General features: G+C 50.5%; 1 protein-coding gene across 1 annotated transcript in view; it reads left to right on the plus strand.

The window, feature by feature from the left end:
• The window catches only part of Abcg1 (ATP binding cassette subfamily G member 1), a 55,558-nt gene that overhangs the window by 15,832 nt on the left and 16,951 nt on the right, over positions 1-22,775 (plus strand). The window contains exons 3-5 of the mRNA XM_041634836.1: positions 17,799-17,916; positions 20,362-20,494; positions 22,105-22,155. Of these exons, the coding sequence (XP_041490770.1) occupies positions 17,799-17,916; positions 20,362-20,494; positions 22,105-22,155 (302 nt within the window). The remainder of the gene's footprint in view (positions 1-17,798; positions 17,917-20,361; positions 20,495-22,104; positions 22,156-22,775) is intronic.

Raw genomic sequence — 22,775 nt, forward strand, 5'->3', positions numbered from 1 at the left:
CAGACTGGCGGAAGCTGGAGCTTGATGGTGGGGAGTAACAGTGGTACAGTGAACCCCCTTCTGTTTCCGGAGTGGGGCTTGTCAGGGAGGTGGGCGGAAACCTCTGTCAAAAGAGGGAAGTGTGCATTTGTGATAACTACAGTGTTGCTGAAGACACTGACACACATGGTGCTAACATGAACGCATGCCCAGAACCCTGTGTCGAGGTGTCCTTAGCTCCATCTAGTGAGGGACAGGGATGCGGGGCCTTGGAGCCTTATGCCACATAGGTCTCCGAGCTCTCTGTTACCTGAGTAGTCTGGGGGAGCTTCCCAGAGACCCTGTGCCCTTCCGTACGGCCAATGGACTATAACACTGATCCCCAAGACATTGGAATTTCCCCCAAGAATCTCAGGCTAGGAGAAGGGAAAAGCCAAAAAGGCCCTTGTTCCCCAGGCCTGAACTGAACGCACTACTGATGTATCAGACCACCGTGCAGGAGAACCCAGAGCCCAGACAATGATGGGTTCATGGTGGTGGCAAGATGCTTGACCAGGCTCACCTTACTAGACCTAGATGGAGATGGGTGGTCCTTGGACTTCCCACAGGGCAGGGAACCCTGATTGCTCTTTGAGCTGATGAGGGAGGGGGACTTGATTGGGGGAGGGGGAGGGAAATGGGAGGCGGTGGCGGGGAGGAGGCAGAAATCTTTAATAAATAAATAAATTTAAAAAAAAAGATGCTTGACCAGGGCTGCTTAGTTATAGTCACTCCTCCTGCCCTCTACTCACACCTAAGCCTCTTGTCCACGCCCTAAAGGTGGACTTGGGGGTCCCGGGGCCTCTTTATTCTTCCCAATGAGACTATATCGAGTAAATCTCCTTTCTCTACTTTTCACTATTATTTTGTCTCTTTAATCAGCATATTGGGGGTAGGTGGCTGAGCATGGCTTGTTAGGACCACGGGGGTAGGTCTTTGTCCCTAACAACTGCAGTCACGTTCCTCTCGGAGGTTCAGAGCCACCTTTCTAAGACTTACGCTGGGTCTTCCCGGTGGCCATTATCAGAACCGAATTAGCCTTACTTTCAGAGTCATTGATAAACATGTCTTACTTGGGAGTTGGCACTGCCTTACACAGGACAGCTCATTGCCATGTCACACCTGAGTGGCCCGCTGAGAAGTTTCAGGTCTTTGAACGATGAGTTTTGCATCTTGGAGAGTGTTTATATTTAAGCATCGGCCTTCGTGAGTGGCCAGGTGGAAATTTCCGCCATCGAAACGGAGCTGGGTAAGCAACATTACACTTCAGAGCCTGCCTCCTGAGAGAGGTTAATGTAGGTCATCTAGGGAGGATGTGAGACTCTCAGGCCCTGTGTATTTTTGTCTTGTGGCTGGATCTTCATGAGTGAACAGGAGAGAGCTGTACCCACTCTCTAACTGGCAGCCGCAGTGAGGACGGCAAAAGTGTTGGCAGAGAAGCAGCCTCAACACCTGAGGCCAGGGTTTACAGATGTTTACAGTAAGTTCCGTAATCTTACAGATTTATAGAAAATGCATTTCCCTTTTTACGCAAGAAAAAAGACTAAAATAAATTAAACAACTTTTGCATTTGGTTTGAACTTCACTTCTTTGTCTCTCTCCTTAATAAAATGGCTCCAAGTCTTAACACCAGTTAACACCATCCCAGTCAAGGAGAAGGCCAAGTAAGGAGTCCAGTGGTTGGGAATGGAGTTACAAAACTCACTCCTCAACTCACCAGCAGGACACTGGGTGAGTTTACCTACTCTATAAAGCAGGCAGTCATAACAGCAATAAGCCTTATCTCAGTGGGTCAAACAGCTTGACACCCACAAAGCCTAATGTTCCACAGGCAGAGCTGAATAAACAGGGTTGTGTGTGACATCAGAAACCAATCATAATAGAATCATTGCAGTGGATTAAAAGCCCCTTAGTCATTCTAAACGAAAGTTTGCTGTGATCCCAGGCTTTAGAAGTCAAGGAGCCAGTGTGTGGTTGCTGTCAGATCCTGGCTCAGCCTTTTGTGGGCCATGTGTCCTCAAAGTCACTGCGTTTGTCACAAGAGATGTGTTCAAGACCCAACCAAGGTTACAGGTCTGTGTGTGGTAGAGCCCAAAGTGATCGGGGTGGCTACCTGCCAAGCCCCAGATCAATCTCCATTCTGACCTTACCTCAATATGTCTATGTGTAACATGGACTTCTAGAGTAATCTCCATTGTTCAAACAGACACCCTCCAGCCTGCCTACCATGCAGCTCCCACAGGCAGATATTCAGGGCACTCAAGTGAGGAGCCTTGGTTCAATGGTATCTTCAGAGTCAAGGAGCTGGCCCGTGAAAGTTCTAGAACATTCTTCTCGTCATTTGGGGGTATCTGGTGATGTCCTGGCTTCTAGCACCCCATTCCTCAAATTGGACCCAGAAAAGCAGTGCATGAGGATGACATCCCATCACCTCTGCTCCAGGCGGTACCCTCTTATGATGCTGAGAATCCTGTGTGCCGTCATCATAGGCTGTGAGGGGAACGGGGTTTTATAAGCGAGGGAGGCTGCTGAGGATGATGGTGCAGCGTTAGGACAGGATAGGATGCCAGCCAGGCTGTCCCCCCAGCACCATTTCCCCCCAATCAAAGAAGATACCACAGCATGACGCTTCAGAGACCCAAGGCAAAGCCCAGACTTGACTCCTAAAGTCCTTCCATTTGATCCTTGAAGTCATGTGAAGCAGTCAGTGGCCAGCTATGATCATGGCCACCAGTGACCTTGAACACACATGTGCTTGCTGCCTACAGTAGCTCTCAGCAAGGAGGAAACAGTGAACCTAGACAAGTCTGGCGAGCTTTGGATGCTTCCAGGGGTGGAGGCCCCCAACAGGTCTCCCCAGGTGACACCTGCAAGCCGTGCTTGGGGAGAACAAACAGCCAAGACCAGAACATTCCACACTTACTCACACACGGCTGGCATGACCTTCAGCTCCACCCACGGGACTGAGGGCACAGGGGGCAGGTTTAAGAGGGCATCAGGGTGTGGGCAGGCTCAGAAGGAATTTGGCTGGCATGGGTGTCTGTGACCTTTACCCTAGCACTCTCTAGGCCTGGCAAGGGGAGTATGAGTTTCTGAAAACCTTACACTCTGAGCTTCATAGATATGTGGTGAGAACATTGAGCTTGGGATCCTGATGGAGCCCAGGCTAGTCTACCAGCTCTCAGAGCCCATTGATTCAGGGCATTCAGGTGCCATAGATCCCTTTCTGTCCCCAGGACAGCAGCAAGCTTGCCCCAGGTGGGAGTGGGGCATGTTCCATGGGGCGGTCAGACCCAGAGGCCTGTGCGTTTCCTAGGAAATTAGTGCCACAGTGCTGTGCTTGCTTCATAGACTGGCCTGTTGGGGATAGTGCAGAAGGGGAAGAAAAGTCCCAGGACTTGGGCAGCCAGGGTTAAGGTAGAAAGTTCTAGAGGCAGGTGCCATTCTCACCCTATACTTTGACTTTCTGAGATTCCCTTAGGGAAAACCGTCTTGCCAAACCTGGACCCTGAGAAAAGACACTGAAGCACCTCACGGGCATGTGTCAAACCTTTTGACATGGTCACCCGTAGACGCTTGAGAATTCCACAACCAAGTTTGAATTTTTTTTTCAAAACATTTACAATGCTCTAAGTAAGTTTACAATTTTTCTCCTGGGCTGTCTATATAGCTGTTTGGAGCTGCATGAAGTCGTGGGCTGAGATTAGACCCATCTAGATAGAGCTTGACCCTGGAATAAAATGGCAAAACTAAGCAGCATGGGTAATAATGAAACGGAGAAGCTAAGCATCATGGGTAATAACAGACTAATGGTGTAACTCCCTCTGGAGAAGACTCGTGGCCCCCAGAAGCTCATCCATTTTGCTCCACAGTCCCACACCTGTTGCCCTTCGGAGCGGACATGGTGGGGCAGCGACCTGTGAAGCTGTTTGTATACTGTGTACTTTTGCTGTGTGGTCTCGAGGGCTTGGCATGCAGTTGACTTGGTGCTGCTCTGGCGCTTTCCAGTTATGGGGCGTGCAACGGGGGGAATTCCCATCTGCTGCTGGGGAACTTCATCTTGAGCTGTGCTGCCTCAGACCACTGAGGAGGGCTTGCCCACTTGGGATCCACACTTGATCCTTCAAGAAACTGTCAGGAAGCGTCCCTGCTTCTCATCTTCCTGGAGTCAGGGGAGGACTGGGTCTTACTCACAGTGGTCCAGGCAGCCCCTGCTTGTCAGCAGCTCCTCTAGCCCTAGAAGATACTGGAGGGTCAGAGAGAGATGCTGAAGCTCCCCTCCAAAGGAGGGGAGGGCCTGGTGCTGACACCAGTGTGACCCCAAGGCCCTGCTCAGCCCTGTTCCTTCCTGGGGACTTGGGTTGTGGATTGTTGTCCCCAGGGTGTCTGTCAGGGACAGCAGACTTCGGTACTGAGTGTGGGATAAAACACCTGGTTCAGCAGTTCCTGTTACTATTACTTAACAGAGTATGGATTTTATTTCTGTCTCACTCCAGAGAGACAGTCTAACCCCACCTTGTGACTGACTGCCGTAATGTCCCTTGGTGGTGGTGGTGGTGGGGTCCATCTGCCGGTCGGGAAGCATGTTGCCGAAACCCCAGATGAAGCGGCTATGATCCCCATCCCTGCCTGCCAGCTCGCACTGAAGATGGTCACAGAGGACATCATATGGGTTGGGGAGATATATCTGTCCCTGAATTCCAAGGCCCTGTCCTGTCAGAAGGGGCAGGAGGAAAGCCTAAAGAAGAGCCATTCCATTAGGGAGTTCTTTGCTTTTCCCTGTAAACCCTCTTTATCTCTGGCTGGAAGAAAACTAGCCCTCTGTTGCAAGTGACAGAAATATTTGCAGAGCTTCAGGTGGCCCCCAGGGTGAGAATGTGTCATGGAGCTCAGGCGGGGGCAGGGTTGCTGTTGAGAAGACGGCATCCAGACCCCGTGCCTCACTGGTCTCTCTAAGTGCCAAGCCCTACAGAGACAACTTCTCAGAACTTGACTATAGTACATCAGGACAGTAGGCATTCCCACAGTCCTCTGGTCCAGTCTCTTCGGATCAGATAAGAAACAGGCAGAGCTGGGGGATGGGTCAGTGGTAGAGCACACTTCTCTAGCAGGGCCCCTGGGTTTAGTGCCTAGCACAAAAGAAAAACGAAAGTCTGCAGATACTTGGCACAGCCAGTGCCCTGCCAGCAAAATTCTGCAACAGAAGCCCCGGATGCTTCGTTTCCTATGTCTCCTGCAGCCTGATTTCCATATTGTCTAACTTGCAGTTCTCACTCTTGGGCAATGCCTTCAGTTTTTCCTTATTTAAATAATGGCAGATTCCAATGCATAAGGATCCTAATCCCTAGTTTTTGAAGATTGCCATTGGATCATAGATATGGCCACACTGGTCCTAGTTGTGGAGATGGGTTGGGGGCGGGGGATGACAGCAATGGAGGCTTCTTATTCCTGCTGATGGAGATCTGGGGCTGTTTACAAGCAGCCCATGTTCCTACCCAGAATAATGTGGAAAGCACCCACTGGAGGCCCTGGATGACCTTTACGTGGGGGAAGCACCTTCACATACAGAACCAGCAAGGGGCCTGAAGGAGGTACCAGAAGGTGACTTGCTTGAGTCAGACTCAGAGGGGTGAGTGAGAAACAGATGTAAACACCCCGTGCCTGGCAACAGCACTCCTCAGTTGCTGGCCCATGGCTGTCCTCAAGGCCCTGAGGAGGCGTCAGGTACCCAGAGTGAATGGCAGTTTGATGGACCCTATGTACCTTGGTACAACCGCAGGCCTCCTGAGAAGTCTACATGACCATGCTCTGTACCAGGGAGTGGGCGGGATGAACTAAGTCACAGAACCCCTGAAAGAGGACAGACGAAGCAACCAAAGGAAAGACTGTTCTCTTAGCGAGATGTACCTCTTCATGAACCGTGGACTAGCCCGTCAGGTGACTGGTGGACTTATACACATGCTTAGGGAACTAGAAAGCTCTTGTCTTCTCAGTTGGGACTGCTGGAAAAAGGAAGAGTCCTCACCCAGTGTGATCAAGAGGCCGCCCCAGGGGAGCCTCCTGGGCCAACTGGGCCTTCTGTATGTGGTTGACTCTTGGTGTTTGCAAGGAAGTACAGGCCAGGTGATTTCCCTTGCTAACTGTGGGGCTAAGAGGAGATCAGGGCAGTTAACAGAGCAGCCACAAGAGTGAAGCTAGCATGCCATGCATGAGAAGAAGGCATGGAAAAACACAGAGCCTAGATCATAGGTGGGAGCTCCCCGCTCCCTTAGAGCCTGGATATACATGTGGGAGCCCTGCCAGAGGAGGGAGCAACCTGAGGCCAAGATGGAGCAACCTAGCATCTCAAATGTGTTTCCCTCTCTCTTCCTGAGACTTCCCCTTTCTGGAGACTGTCTTCACAGGGAAGTGTGGTGGAGGTGTGCTAATGAAAGGGTCAGGATAAAGCCAGAAAAAGGGCTGCTTCAGCAATACACTTCCATGTCTCCCTCTTCTTGGCTTGGCCTTGAAGTTGATCAAGATCTGTGTCCTAGCAAGAACATCCCAGAGGGTGCAGGGCAGGTGAGGGACTCTGCTCTGGATCGGTGTGGACAACTGAAGTGAAGAGGCTGTGGAGGGGCCACCTCTCCTGAATTAGTGCCAGCATGGGGGTTTCTTCACATTCTAGATCGCAAGGCCTCTCCATTTGTGAACCAGCCATGCGAACACTTCAAAGAGCTGAGTTGCGGACTCCTACAGAAGGTGCCTATGGGAAGCAGCTTCTTAAGGTCTTCTGTGGATCTAGAATAGCTCTGAAAGGAATTATCACTGAGGCGTTTCAATTCTGAGGGATCCTGGCAGAACAGCCAAGCTGCTCTAGTAACTCACTTGTTAATAAATATTTCCTAAAACAATCTCAGTCCATGTGCACAAACAATAACCAGAGCAGGTCTGCTCCAGGGCAGTGAGAGAGGGAGACAGAGGCGGGGGGGACGAGAGGGAGGGAGGGGTTCACGGTCATAGCTTCAAGTCTGAAGTAAGGGGCTGAGAAACAACTAACTACATGAGCGTCTCCCTTTCTTTGTAGCTCTGACCTGTAGAACGTGGGAAGTGTCACCTTGATGCAGTGACACGTGTGTGTCTGGACATGCACAGCCATGTTTATAATTTCTTTAAGTTAAGAAATAACTCATCATGGGCCCCAGCCACGAAAGTCACCATAGCAAAGAGCTCCATCTCCCTGCCCTTGGCTGGGCTGCTGCCCCATGTCTCCTGCCCATTTCAGGCTACTGCTGGAAGCATGTCCAGTCATGCTTATTTCGTAGATTGCAAAGTGCTGTGAGCCCGTTGTCAGGAACATAGATGGACATGTCTGTCTTTCTGCAGCAGCAGAGTTGATTGAATTACGACGAACGACAGTAACCCCGCCTTCATGCCCTGTAGATGCACCAGCTACTGCAGAATTAGACTTTTATGACCTTTGGCAATCTCTGATCCTTTTATTCCAATGCTCTTAATTATAAATTTTTATTTTCAAGTATATGCCTGTGTGCTGGTACCCACAAGGCCAGAGGAAGGCATCAGGTCCCTTGGAGTTGGAGGTCCACGTAGTTGTGGATTTTCCAGCCTAGGTGCTGGGAACCAGACTCCGTTCTCTGCAGAAGCAACGAATGTTCCTGACTACTGGGCTATTTCTTTAGCCACTCCCCCCATTTATTCCAGTTTTAATTGCTAATATTAATCCTCAGGGCATACAATAGTCTTCACACAATTATAGAGACATTACCCTAAATGAGGAGACAGATGGCTGATTCAGATACAAGGAGGGTCTCCATAGATAGGGGTCAGATGGAGGCTTGACACACAGCAGGCTCTGAGCTGTTGAGGCTCAGCATGTCACATGCAGGACTGGTGGCAGGCGGCTTCCAGCAGGAGCCTGAAATGGGCAGGAGACATGGGGCAGCAGCCCAGCCAAGGGCAGGGAGATGGAGCTCTTTGCTATGGTGACTCTCTTGGCTGGGGCCCATGATGAGTGTGCTGACAGTCAGTGCTCAGCACTGCAGGTCCCTTTAGCTGTTGAAGCACCCCAGGCTGGAGTCAGCCCTGTCCATACAGAGCACCATGTGATATGGCTAGAAAGAGGAGTTAGTTAGCAAGCCACAGATACCCTCAGCATGGAGTATTCTAGAACTGTGCAAAGAAGCAGAGCCTTGTCTCTTGGACAATATATACACATGCATACATATATATGTAAATGTATATATACACATGTATATGTAAATTATATATGTGGTGAGGTGCCACCCCTGATAGAGACAATATGGCACCATTTATATAAATTCCAGAAACATGCAAAAATTACTTAAGCTCTTTAAGGATGAATATAGTTAGACAGTAAAAAGAGAAAAGCACAGGAGAATAAATACTTCAGTAGAGGTGATGTGTGGGGCAGGGTTGGAGACTGTGATGAGGAAGGGTTGAGGCTCAGGAAGAGCTGAGGTGTGTGCCTCAGACTGGAGACAGGCTGGTTGTCGCGTGAGTTTTCCTGGGGAAATAAGATCAAACACCATTCAACCTCTGTTCTAGTTTCCTTCCTGGACCTGTGGTTAAGAATACCCTGACAAAAACAACTTCGGACAGGAAAGTATCTGTTTGGCTTATACTTCCAAGTCATAGGTCATCACTGAGGGAAGTTGGGGCAGAGCTGGAGCAGAAACCATTGAGGAACACTGCTCGGTTGTTCAGTTGCAGGTTCATACTCAGCCTGCTTTTTACACAGCCCAGAACTACTGCTAGGGAATGGAGCCACCCACAGTGGGCTGGACCCTCCTACATCAATTAACAAGACAGTCCCCACAGACCCGCAGACCCGTCTGCTTTGGGCAGACCCTCCATGGACTCCCTTCTCAGATGGCTCTGGGTTGGGTCGTATTGACGGTTAAAGCTAGCTCCCTAGGCTTCTTCCGGTAGGGCACCAACAGCAGAACAAACCAATGACTACATGCAATCTGGCTTGGTGAGATTATTCGGGTTAGTGATGGGAACATGGGGAAGGGGCTATGCAGGGGTATAGGCGATTCAGCCAGTGGTATTGTTAAATGTTCACCCCATTCTGTGTGGGACAAGGCACAAAAGCTGCCTCTCTGGAGGTTCCTGCACAGCCTGGGGACAACTCCACCTGAAATTTCCTCTTCTCCCAGCAGGCATTCACTGTTTTCATAGCCTCAGGGGCCGGCCTCTTGAGCCTTGTAACTCAGAGCATCTTTAACTTTCTCATTAGTTTTCCAGAACCCCTATTCCCTTTATCCCTTGGTATCCAGCACATCTGCTTGTTCTCTCCTGGTGTCTCATGAAGGTGACTTGGGCCTGGCCTCCACGTAACTCTGTCTAGGTTCTGGCTTTCCTCAGTACTTGGTAAGGTACTTGGGGACACTCTTTCAGCATTTCTCCTCTCTGTCGTCCATGTATTGACAGTGTCCTTATAGCATGCATCAAAAATTAAAGAAGGCAATGTATTTGTATACATATGGCCCCCCCAGGCAGCGGAGGCTCAAGAAGACTGAGTTTTAAGTCTGAGACAGGAGAGGAACTAATGACGGAAAAGCTGGTGGCTTCTAGTTAGACATGTTGGTGACACCTGAAATAAACTCCCTTGCCCTGCCAACTCGGGTAAAGCCTATTCAAGTCACTTTTTCTGGGAACAGCATAAGCCTTAATACCTGTCGACCTGGTGGGGGTGCGTGCGTGCGTGCTGGCGTGTGTGTGTGTGTGTGTGTGTGTGTGTGTGTGTGTGTGTGTTTGTAACTATAGAGGCCAGAGATTAACTTTTGGTGTCTTTTCTCATATACCACCGCTTTCTTTGTTAGACATCTTTCACTGTCCTGGGCTTTCCCAGTAGGCTAGGCTGACTACCTGGCAAGCCCCAGGAATCTTGTCTTGAGATTTCCCCAGCCCTGAGATTGTAAGTGCACACCACAGTATGTTTTGGGTGAGGGTTCTCTCTAGTGCTTGAACTCAGGTCTTCACACTGGTGCACGAGCATCTTACTAACTGAGCTTGCTCCCTAGTCCCTGCCTCCTGAGACACCCAGTGTCTTGCTGAACTCGGTTTGGGAGACTCTGGCCCAATGGAGAGCTGAGGGAACATTCAGGGTGAGGAGCGGTGGGTGGAAAGAATGCCCAGAGCCACGGGCTGAAGCAGTTAAGAGTTAAAAGACTAAGCAGCCACCCTAGGAGAAGCATCCCTCGGAAGGCCTGCGTAATCTTACAAAGTATGCCGTGTTCTCCCTATGTCTGCCTCACTTGGAACAGGAAGAGGAGGGTGGTCCAGGGGCTGGGTGCAGGAAACCCCCATCCCCACCCTGACGGCAGGTGTGGAAGCTGCACTTCGAGCAGCCATTTCTGTACCTGTCCTTGAAATGCTTCCCAAACATGACACACAGACAGCTTACCTGGGTATCTACCTCCAGCTGGCCATGGCCGCCAGGAGAAGGAGAGTGCTGAGCTGACATTTTCCTCTGGGAAACCTCTCTATGTAAATACTCAGGGAACACAATAAGTCCACACGTGCTTCTGGAAGCCGTACTGTGGTCGCGCTTCAGTGGAGCATGGCTCTGATGTCGCTCAGCGCTGACGTGTGTCGCAAGACACACCTTTATTCACAGCAGAGTTGCCTGGGAACACAAGACCCTAGTTGGCTTGGTGACTGCAGGGTGGAGGGCATCCTAATCTCGCCTGGCCTCTCTCCTTTGGCCCTTCCTCTGAGCCTGGAAGTTTTGAGCTTGGGTTCTGTTTCGCTGGTTTATCTGGGTTTTGGACCTCGGGCTCCACACTTATTGGACAAGTACTCTTGCACTGCGCCACATCCCCCGCCGCATTCCTTTCTCTTTACTAATTTCTGTTTTGAGTCAGAGTCTCACTAAGATGCCCATGCAAGGCCTTGAACGTAAGGTCTTCCTTCCTCAACATCCTGAGCACTTGGGATTTTAGGTGTGTGCTGCCAGGCCCGGCTCGCCGCTTTGATTTTAATCCTGTTTTAGTGTTTGATCTGGGGAGGACGTCAGAGGAAAGTGCCCCTCCTGATGTCATTGCAAGTCAAGTGTGTTAGGAAAGGTGGGGAAGCCAGTGTCGGGTCTTGCCATAGAAGGGAGACTTATGCCAGCAGCCACCACCACAGTTCTGCAGGGCACCTTCCATGTCCTGGCAGGCCATATCAGATGCTGTCAGAGCCTCAACATGCAGCAGGCAAGAAGCATACATGTTCACAATGCTGGCCTTGCACCAACGGCTGGTGAGACACAGGCTATTTTGAGGGTATGCATGAGTCCTGGCATGAATGAAGGGAGGCCTTCCCGGCAGGAGGCCTTGCAGTATGGAAAAGGTTGTTTGGCAGAAGATGCTGAGCTGGAGACAGACCAAAGGCCCAGGCCAGGTGACCAGCACATCCTTTAGCTACCATGGAGAGCTGGAAGTTAGAAAACTGGGCTCAGTTGAGCTAGGTCCAGAATGAGGCACTGTAGCTATGTGACTTCCTGTTCTTCCATGAACCTTCTACACAAAGAGCCCTTGAGCTGCATGGGAGAGCAATGACATTATTGAAGCACACCCATTGTGTGCCTTGGGCATCTGGTGTGTAGCCTCATAAGGAGATAGGTATCTGGAGGGCCTAACTAATACCCATGAGCCTTTCTGCCTGGTTCCTGGGACCCAAATGGAAGCTGCCTAATGACATACAGGGGCCAGTTACAACTAGATATACTGAATCCAGGCTAGAAGGTTGAAGCAGGAGGGGCTTCTGCATACACTTAGGGGTCCAGCGAATCTACAGCAATAGATGGTAAAGGGAAAGAAAGAGGAATCATTGGCCAGGACAGCAAATGGGGGGGGGGGGGTGCGATCTCAAGTGACCACCGTTAAGCCTGTAATGTAGAGCTGGAAAAAGAGGGACACAGGGCTCCCTGTTCTGCAATTACTTCATTACTTTCTTGATCGCAGTGCTGGCTTAAGGCCCTGGTGGATTTCCATAGGTCAATAGAAGACCTACTCCTCTTCCAAAGAGAGGGACAGCCCAGGGGACAGTGTGTTGTTTGCAAAGGTGGGGACAGATCACAGTGCCTTTCTCTGGCACTTTGTGACTTTGACAGCTCCCTGTGTACCTTTAGGTCCCCATTTCTGTTACCAGCACAGTGTTCCAGACTCCATGTCCTCCACTGTCATTGGTCCAAAGATCCTTTGTCCTCCAGGAAGTACAGAATGCCAGGAGCATCAGTTTGATTGGCAGGGTTAGGTCTGTCTCACTCTCTCGCTGACCGGCAGTTCAGAAGGTCCTTGGGCACTGGGAGTACCAAAGAATGTAAGAAAAGAATGCCACCAGGTATTGAAATATTATGTACCTCTGAGATGGAAAGATGGCTAGGCAGTTAGCACTGACTGCCCTTCCAGAGAACCTGGGTTCTATTCCCAGTGCCCAGATGGTGATTCACAACTACCTGTTCCAAGGGATCTGAAGCCCTCTTCTTGCTTCCGTGGACACCAGGCATACATGTGGTACACAGACATATATGCAGGCAAAATGCTCACACATATAAAATGGTGAAATAATAAGAATAACAACAACAACAAAAAAAAAACATGTACCTCTATCATTAGGTGTTGTGTTTACTCTTGGAGAGGGAGTATGAAGCATCAGGAGAGGCAGGCAATCTGTTCTGGAGTCAGATCCCCCCAGGTAGGAGCTAAGAGAGTGGGAAGATGAGCAGGGGAGGCAGGGAAGCGAGGTTAGGCTCGTCCTAGGCACTCTGGCTTATGCAGAGTCACCTTGGGCCTCGGGTATGGGGGCCAGGACAGCTGGGTAACCTTTAGGCTAAGGTTGATGTGGCATTTGGAGCCCGTCTGGAGACCTCATTGGTGCTGTGACATCGTTTGGACTGTGAAAACTGCTTCAGATTGTTCTAGCCAGGCTTGGAAGCTCGGAGAGAGACTATCTTCACTTTTAGAAGCTTAAAAATTCCGTATAATGGGAAGCTGCTTCATGTGGGCTGATATGAGTGACTGCCAGCCAGCTCTCTCCCTGCTGGGGCAGGGGTGGCCAGGCTGTGATCTGAGGACCTAGCCTGTGTATACACAGTCCATGTGCTTTGGAGGTGTGTGTCTGTGATGGGTGAGTGTGTACCCAGCGGAGGGGAGAGGTTGCACCCATGGTGCTGATGATAACCTGCAGGTGTGTGCGTGCACATGGCGTGTTCATGTCTAGATGGAGAATGTCCCTGTGTCCGTGCTGGCAGCGTGTACACAGACTGCACATGTGTGTACATGGGCACAGGGCAGGCTTGCCATGAGCTCTTTCTGGTGGGTGTGACAGGAAGAGAGCCCCAGTAGGCTGGAATCCTGTTAGCACTTAGGTTTGCCTGCCCCTTTCTTCCCCACCTAAGGCTGACGTATTTAGATAGGAAGAAATCCTCAGCCTTCCAAGGCCCAGTTGATAGTCTTTTTTAAAAAAGATTTATTTATTTTTTATATATACAGTGTTCTACCTGTTATGTGTGCTGGCAGGCCAGAAGAGGGCACCAGATCTCATTACAGATGGTTGTGAGCCACCATGTGGTTCCTGGGAATTGAGCTCAGGACCTCCGGAAGGACCTCAGGACCTCTTAATCACTGAGCCATCTCTCCAGCCCCCAGCTGATGGTCTTTATTTGTTTTATCAGCATGGATTTTCTTTAGTGGGGGCTCTGACACATATCTACCTGGGGAGGGAGTGGTCCTGTTTTCCCTACCATCTTCAGGCTCTGCCAGCTCTGGTCCTTGAGGCTCAGGGATCCACACCCTGTTAAACTCCCCTCTTAGCAGAGGACTTTAGACTGTCTGGCTCCACAGGGAGTCTGGCTGGGGTTTCCGATCCAGTCCTTGGGAGCTTTTGTCCTCAGTCAGGCAGCTACTTCCACATCCTGACCCATCTCTCTGTTGACCCTGAGGAGTGGGTGGAACCTTGCAAGTGGCCTTTGCTGCAAAGTAGCTGGACCTGGAGGCAGTGTGGACTCTCCTTCTCTGAGACCCCCTGGTAGGTCAGGGCCTCTGCAGCCTCTCCCCGACCCCAAACAGAAACCATTGCCTCCTAGTTGCCTCTCTGGGGGCTGCTGAGGTCAAAGAAGTAGATTGCATTCTACCTGGAGACAGCTTGCTCCATGAAGACCATAATGGTCCCCCATCTGCAAAATGCTAACAGCGTACTGTCAAGACACACATCTCCCTTTCCTTCCTCAGGAGTAGGGTTTTTCTAGCTGCCACTCATAGGGGTGGCCTCTGTCTTCTGGGCCCTGGGAGTGCCAGTCATCAGAGACAGGCCTACTGGAGTGACCATCCATCCACCGTGGTAGTGGCAGGTTCTCACAGCTATAAGCCAACCTTGGGGCAGGCACTGGGGACAGGATTCCCTCCAGACTGACAGCCTACTGTACAGAGAAGCCCATGCGATCCCAGCCAGGAAGGGTGTTAGCTCCTTGAAGATGATCACAGCCATAAGCAGCTGGATTGGAACTGTCTGGTCTTGTGAATGCTTCTTGGTGGGAGCTGGTGCCCAGCAAGTACCCCGGACACAGACAGGACCCTTAGTCCACGCAGTCATGATGTCATGTAATCCACATGGTGTCTATGTGGATTAAGCCCTTGACTTGAAAGGAAGAGAGGCCTTTGACAGTTGATGCCTTAGCGTAGCCTTTGACCACAAGGCGCCAGGAAGGGAATAACACACCTGGCGTGTTTTATGACTGCGCTGAATGGCCAGGCTCAATGAGCACTGAGTCTGCTCACAGGTCGGGAAGTCAGAAGAGTGGCTGCTGAGACCTACAGGCTGCTCTGCCCAGGCTGCTCTGCCCAGGTTGGCACAAATGCAGGTGGCCCCAGGTCGGCAGACTTCCTCAGGCCGCCTGAAACTGGGGCCCTGTTTCCTTGACTGGGCTGCTAGGTGTAATTAGCCATCCCCAGCCCTCTCTGAATCCTTCTCTGTGTGTGAAATGCGCAGAAGACGATGGCAGGCAAACAATGCTATGAGCAAAGCTGGTGCCATGTCCAACCCCAGTGAGCCAGGCTGCCTTCAGGAACACTCAAACACTCAGCCAGTCATGTCTGACGAAAACAAGCTAGGCAGTCCCGATCCTGAGTTAGACCACCTGCATCCCCTTAGTCGGTGGACCGGGAGGGTTCAGTGTGTAAAGCGCTGTTAGCACAGGAGATGGAAACAGCGCTTGCATTCCCCTTGTGCACAGCTTCCTGCTTTCTGGCACAGCATTAGCTCATCCTGGAGGTGCTGTCCTATGAGAGGTGTTGTTTAGCTGGGGACCATCTCACATGGCAAGCAGAGGCTCATGGGATTATTAGGGGGTGATTTCCTATCTAAAGAAGAAAGGCTTGGGCCAGGGAAGTTGCTCAGTGGCCCAAGGGCTTCATACAAGTATGAAGGACAGAGTTTGGAGTCCCAGAAGTCCTGTAAATGCTGGATGGATATGACAGGCCCTTGTAATTTCGGTCTAGGGAGGCAAAGAGAAGGAATCCCCAGTGCGAGCTAGCTAGAGCAAGACTAGCCATGTCTGTGATGTCTGGGTCTTATTTTGTTTTGTTTTAGTTTTGTTTTTCGAGACAGGGTTTCTCTGTGTTGGCTTTGAAGCCAGTCCTGGAACTAGCTCTTGTAGACCAGGCTGGCCTCGAACTCATAGAGATCTGCCTGCTTCTGCCTTCCAAGTGCTGGGATTAAAGGCGTGTGCCACCACCGCCCGGCTTGATGTCTGGGTTTGATGACAGATCCTGTCTCAGTAAGGTAGAAGAGTGGAGGAGAATGAATTCCCAGCATCCACCTCTGGCCTCTACAAATATGCTCTATGCACATGCAAACATGCATACCTATAAAAATAGATTAGGGGGAAAAAGAGGAAGGGCTGATTTGTTCATAGGCAGAGGAATGTGGTCTTGATTTCTAAGGGAAAATACTCTCTGGTCCTGCCCTGGCTGTGTAAAAATAGGGCTCTAAACAGCTGCTTGCCTTGTTAGAAGTGTGAGGTGGCTTCTACACCTGGTCATACACACTCCATCTGTTGATCGGGGGATGGGGGTCCAGCTGTATCCAGCCATCTATGTGTTTTTCTCATGTGAGCTCCACAGAGGGAACTTGCAGAACATCTGGCTTTCAGTCAGCCCATGGCTATTACAGTGACCTGTCTCCAGCTTTGAGCAGCTTCCAGCTCATGGGAGCTCAGCGGGGGCTGAGTGTTTGTCTTGGAATAGAAGCAGCCTGAAACACTGTTTGCTCGACAGTAACCCCAACTGCAGCCTAGATAGATAAGCATGGTAATGTGCAGGCACCCGAGTATTTAGCGCTCCCTTGGTGATGTCACTCAGGGCCCCTGGAGGTCCACATCTGTCCCCAAGTGGCAGAACTCTGTCTGACAAGCCTGCGGGACAGGGCTTTGTGCAGAAAGCGTCCGCCATCCCTGGCTCTTCTGTATGTCTGTCTACCCACCTGCTCGTCTGTCTGTCCACTGAAGACAGACACAGTTCCTGCACTTCCCCCTTCACGCATCCCCTTCTGCTCTCCAGTGCCATCATGTAGGGAAACCGGGTTCCTCCACAGCTTGAGCTTCCTTCGGCGCCCCTCCCTTTTGTTCCCGGGCCCCTTCTCCCACTGGGATGATTCTCAGCCCTCTGGGGCAACAGCTGACAACCAACCTCCTCTTCTTAATGATTCAGTCTCAGAGCCGCAGGCTTCCTGGCTCTAGCTTCCGCTTCTCTCTGCCTTGCTTAAACAAGGCTCCAGGGACTCCTCGTCCAAATTAAGGTAGCACCTGGTGACAGGTTGGAATGTCCAAGTGTCCCATCTGTGAGAGACAGTGAGCGTGTGGATAAGCCGTCCCCGTGGGGTGGAGTTCTCTTCAGCCTGAAGGTCTGGGTGTTTGCTGGAGCCTGGGGAGACCAGGCAAGTTCCCCACATGTCCCTGGCTCAGGAGGTCTCTTTAGCCATTATGAACAGGAGCTAAAATGTAAGGAGCCTGCCATGTGAGGGTGGGCTCTTACCTGACACCATGCCAAGGGACATGTCTGAGCTGGCATCTTTATCTCTGAACCGCTGGCTTCTGTTTATCATTTATAGCACACTTCCACAGTCTACTTGAAAACTACAGGGCTCTGACTTTGTTTCGGATGTGTCCCCCCCCCCCAAAGATCCTGGCAGAAGACACTTGGCAGACCTTCCCTAGACATTTGATGTGACTGTGTGACAATAAGCCCTTTTAATCATTCATAAGGGGATTAACAATGCATTGATTATATTATTTAATCATAAAGCAATTGCTTGTGAATTGTGTACAAATTATTTGTGTTTCTGTAAGTCTAGGAGGGGTAAGGAAAAAACTCGCAAATGAAATGCTGAGATAATTGCTTGTCAGTACAGGGACCTGTGTACCACATCAGGAGGAGGAAACGGTCTTTGGTCCGGTGCTGAATAGACTCTGTCCACCTGCCCTTTTGACATGAGGGTGGTGGATCTTCCTAGACTTAGATGCCACTTGAACACGTGCTCTGAACACCCTAAGCGATGTGCACGTGCTGTGAACGTGGGTATACAGAATGGGAAGAGAGTATCATGAAACAGACCCAGGTCTGCTTCCAGCGTAGAATGCGCCTTAAGTCTTTCGTATCTTTCATACTGCATTCACTGTGGGAGACTCTGCCTTTGGCTGCAGCCAAGCAGCTCAGCGTTGGGGCCGAACAGAGCATGCAGCAATTACAAAAATGAATCCACTCTGCATTTTGCAGGATACAAGACCCTTTTGAAAGGGATCTCTGGGAAATTCAACAGTGGAGAGCTGGTGGCCATCATGGGTCCTTCTGGAGCTGGGAAGTCCACGCTCATGAACATTCTGGCGGGATACAGGTGAGCAGATGCCAGCAGAGAAAGCTGTGTGAGGGGCGGAGCCACTTCAGGGCTGTCGTCCCTGAAAGCATTCCATCATGGATAGCATTTGCTACCGGAAGTTGTGCTCACATGGACTCCTGGGAAACCGAGCATATGTGAGCATGTGTGCGTGTGTGTGTGTGTGTGTGTGTGTGTGTGTGTGTGTGTGAGTGTGTGTATGTGTGTGGTGCATGCTGTCTCCAGAGCTTGAGAGTCGAGGCGGGAAATCATGCAGAGAAGACAGTGACGAAAGCCTGTACCTGCTGATGGCTGCACAGGCCATGAAGAAGAGACCCCAGGCAGATGGACAAGGCAGTTTCCTAGTTAGCTCTGTCCTCTCAGTATATCCTCTGGACAGGAAAGTGTATGAAGGTCAAGATCTGGAAGAGCAGTGGTCAGAAGACAGAGAGCCAGTAGGGCGGCATGCTGGACAGTTACATGAGGCATGGCAGAAGAGAATGAGGAGCTGCTGTGTCCAAGGCCTGTGGTTTCCATGGTTGTTCAGGGCTTTAGGGGAATCACCATTCCCAAGGTCACACCAAGGTCATTCATTGGTGAATGATTCTAAAGTAGAACCTTTCTAAGTGATTAAGAAAGGCTTTCTAAAATCCTGCTCTTCGGTTTTCACAGAGCAAGGAATGGCAGCAACAATCATCCACAGTTAACCATGGACCAAAAGAATTAAAACTCCAGCCTAAAAAGTTCATACTTTTACTTGCACACATCTTTTAAAAAGAAATATGATGCGACCTGATGCCGCCTTTGTTCCATCCAGGACACGGATCAGTGTAGCCACATTTCATGCCTGTTAACTGCCTAGGCTACCAGATTGGTGGAGAGATGTGGGATTTTGTTCAAGGAACCCTTGCTTTTCTTAATAACGTCCCCAAAGTACAAGGACAGGCATGTTGACAATTTCATTACAACACATTCTAACTGTCCTATTAGTTGTTATTATTAATTTTTTACCATGCTTAATTTGTGTGTTAACACACACAACATAGGAAAAGTCATGGTCATATAGAGTACAAAACTCCGCATGGTTTCAGTATCTGCTAGAATGTATTACTTGCTTTCCTGTTACTGTGGCCGAATTCCTGTAGCAGAGGGAGCTTAAGGGAGCAGGGTTTGTTCTGGCTCACGGTCTCGGAGGGAACAGTCATGGGAAAGAAGGCACAGCAGTTGAAACAGAGGCAGGGCCAGGCTTCAGCCTTTAAAAGCCTGTCCTTAGTGACTCACCTCTACCACCCAGGCCCCACAACCCCCCATTTCAGTACCACAAGCTGGGGATCTGAGGGGGGGGGGACATTTCAGATACAAGCCTGAACATACTATAACCCCTGAGACCCATAATACTAATTATTTCAGTAACTGGGATGGGAGCTGAAAGATAAACCTCACTGTTCCTTAGAGTTCTGAATTGCTTCTTAATATCAGAGGTTCTGATTTTCAAAATCGTCACCATGACAAGTTCTTGTCCATTACATTCACATCAAAATATCAAAGCTAAAGTCTCTACTCCCTGAGTCAAGGCAGAGAGGGAGCCTAGTCGGGTATTTTTAGGGGGCTGGCTGTTTTTGAGAACAGCACAGCAGTTCCTAGAAGACCAAGGGTGCTTATGCATTCCAGAGGTGCAGAGGCAGCCCTGCCAGGCTGGATACCCAGAGGAAGCCAGGGGAGCTGCCCATTGCCTGGGAGCGCCCTCTGCCTTGACAGTGGGCCACAGGAAGTTGGAACCCAGAATGGTTCCATCAGTCCCCACAGGTTCCATAACACTACAGTTCTCCATGGCCACAGGGAGGCAGAGCTGAGAAGATGTGTCATTGGGAAGAAAGGCCCAGTGTGTACATGCCTGAGGAGCCGACAGGAGGCTACTAGAGCAGTGTCCTCCGACCCTATTAAGACATAGGAGGCTCCCAACCTCTCACCTGCAGTCAGAAGGTTCTCCCCTTGCATCAGGACCAGTCATGGTCTGAACTGCTGTGCCTGGGATGCTGTCTCTGAGCTACCCAAGGCATCCGCTGTGTGCACCTGTGATCCTGGAACAGTTGGTGTCGTCTGGGCTGCAAATAGAGTAGCCATTGGTGTACATCCTTGCCCTGCAGCTGTATCGAGGGACGTTCCCAGGTGTGCTTGTGCAGCAGGCAAAGAGAAGCCATTTCCTTCTGGTGTGATAAACATGCCATTTGGGAAAGGCCTGGTGTGTGGCTTGTCTCCCTGATGGCCACTTGCTCCTGGCAGAGTACTAGTGTGGTTCTCTGGGTCTCTGGTCCCTCTGCCCCATCCTGTTGCCATGGTGAATGGTTCTGCTGGGAAGAGCCCAGGAGGGAGGGAGGCTCCCTCTCTTGCTTGCCTCTCCAAGCCACCTGAAGGTGGGATGCTGAAGGAGCTGATTGGCAGCCACTTCTCTGCTTGTCTTTGCAGGGAGACCGGCATGAAGGGGGCAGTCCTCATTAATGGCATGCCCCGGGACTTGCGCTGCTTCCGGAAGGTCTCGTGCTACATCATGCAGGATGACATGCTGCTGCCTCACCTCACCGTTCAGGAGGCCATGATGGTGAGCCACCCCTGCCCTTGGGACAGCACAGGCTTGCTGCACCTGGCCATATCCAGTTCGTTCCCTCTAAGATGCTGCCCCAGGCTTGCTGCTTACACAGCTTTGTGGAACATCATTCCCCAGACTAGAAGTTTTAATAGCTCTCATTTGGCAGAGTCACAATCAAGTTTCTGAGATTATCGATCACCTGGTTGAATGATTGTTTCCATGGTAACCAACTTCCTATTTACCCTTGGGCTAAGCAACTTCCCCTCTTCTTAATTAAGGTTTCTATTGTTATAATAAAACACCATGACCAAAAGCATGATGGGGGGAGGTATTTGAGCTTATAATTGTAGCCGATCACCTAGGGTGGGGCAGGAAACTGGAAGCAAGGCCATGGAAGAATACTGCTTACTGTCTTGCTCCTCTTGGCTTGCTCAGCCTGCTTTCTTATAGCACACAGGACCACCAGCCCAGGGCTGGAACTTGCCCACAGGCCAGTCTGGTAGGGCCATTTTCTCAGTTGAGGTTCCCTCTTTCCAAATGACTCTCGCCTATGTCAAGCTGGTATAATCTAGGTCTTTTCTGTTCTGGGGTAACTGTCTGTCTTCTAGGTCTTTTCTGTTCTGGGGTAACTCTATGTCTTCTAGGTCTTGCTGTGAAATATATCTGCTTTCAGAAACACATACGGTCAGATCCTCAGTTGAGGGCTTTCACGGTTCCGTTTCTCTTTACTCTTCTGTCCCTCGAGATCCTGTCTTCCATGGTCTCCACTTCTTGACCGCCAGCTACTGACCTACAGGCTTTGTACATTTTTATGTGTTTTTTGTTTTGTTTTGTTTTGCCTCGTGTCCACTGTGACAGGTACTTGTAACACTCGGTGTCACAAGACAGGCAGCTAGTCTTACAGAGGTGATGTAGGCCTACCCTTGTCCCACTCTGAGGTCTGGGGCCTCTTCAGTCCCCTCCCTTGCCTCTCAGTCTCTAACCTGACCCCTTCAGCAACTTCATCAATTAATGAGGTAGATTTTAAACTTATTTTCAGGCTGGTAAGGAAACTGAGGGCCAGGTGTCCCCAAGAACACAGAGTCTGGTATAACTGAAACAGGGCTGAACCTGGGCTGGGTAATTCAGGCTCTGGGTTTCACCAGGTAAGGCTAGGGACCCCATATTATACTGCAAGGCTGGGGACCTCATCCTATCCTGGTAAACAAGCCAGGAAGTTCACCCTGCTATCCCACACCTGCTATCTGTAGATCCTTCCAGAGTGACAACCTCAAGTCAGCAATGGTTTATCTCCTGATCTGTGGAGGTCCTGACTGGGTCCCCTCCCAGGCGGTCTTCACACCCTGCTGCCTAAGGTTTCCTTGTCTCTGTGCTGGGCCAGAGACATCTCCTGGACACCTGAGATAAGCAGAAGCATAGCAGCCCCTATGGCTTTCCCAGGACTGCACCCATCAGGCCGTTGGAGTGGGAAAGTGTCCTATGAATCCATCAAGCAGCTTACAAAGCTGATGGGACTCTGGGCCGTGCTGGCTTTGGCTAGGGCATGACCCCTGGACCATGCTTGGATCCCGTAAGACTCGTTCTTCCAGAAGCTGCCTCACTGTTGCCCTTGTCGCCTGCAGGTGTCTGCACATCTGAAGCTGCAGGAGAAGGATGAAGGCAGACGGGAGATGGTAAGTGTGATGCTCCAAGCCACATGTGGTCCAGAGTGTGATGGAAGCACATGCATGAGGGAGCCTGGCGGGGAGGGCTTATTCCTCTTCTAGATTTGTTGTTGTTGTTGTTGATTTTCTTTGCCTCTTCTTGGGTGTGTATGTTAGAGATGGGGGCATCAGAAAGTGTGTGGTGGGGTGCAGTGGCTGGTGTCCAGGAAGGATGATTCTGGGGCTAGATTGACATATAGATCCAGCAGTCTGCTGCCTTAGTCTCACAACCCCCATCCCACCCACCCACGGGCAGAATATGCTAACCTCAGGGCCTGGCCAAGGGCTCCACCCCCTTGGGTGCTTAATACACTTTAGATTAAAATAAATTTTTATGAAATGCTGACAATGGAGATGGTTTAGTCATTGGTTTAAAAATAACCCCCTCTACCCACATACCTTTGCAATGAGAAAGTGGGCTCTTGCATGTTATTAACCAGTCTTTCAAGAAAAGAAAAGAAAAACATTCCCAGCCTATTTGAGACTTTTCTCCTCCCTTTTATCAGTCTTCCTGGCTCCCTGAGCCCTTAAGGATCAGGGAAGGAAGCAAGCAGGGCCCAGCAGGAGCCCTAGGAGGTCGTGGGGGGCAG

The sequence above is a fragment of the Microtus oregoni genome, unplaced genomic scaffold (genome assembly GCF_018167655.1).
Source record: "Microtus oregoni isolate MIOR12 unplaced genomic scaffold, Mior012 000046F_ref0000063, whole genome shotgun sequence".
Classification (NCBI taxonomy): domain Eukaryota; kingdom Metazoa; phylum Chordata; class Mammalia; order Rodentia; family Cricetidae; genus Microtus; species Microtus oregoni.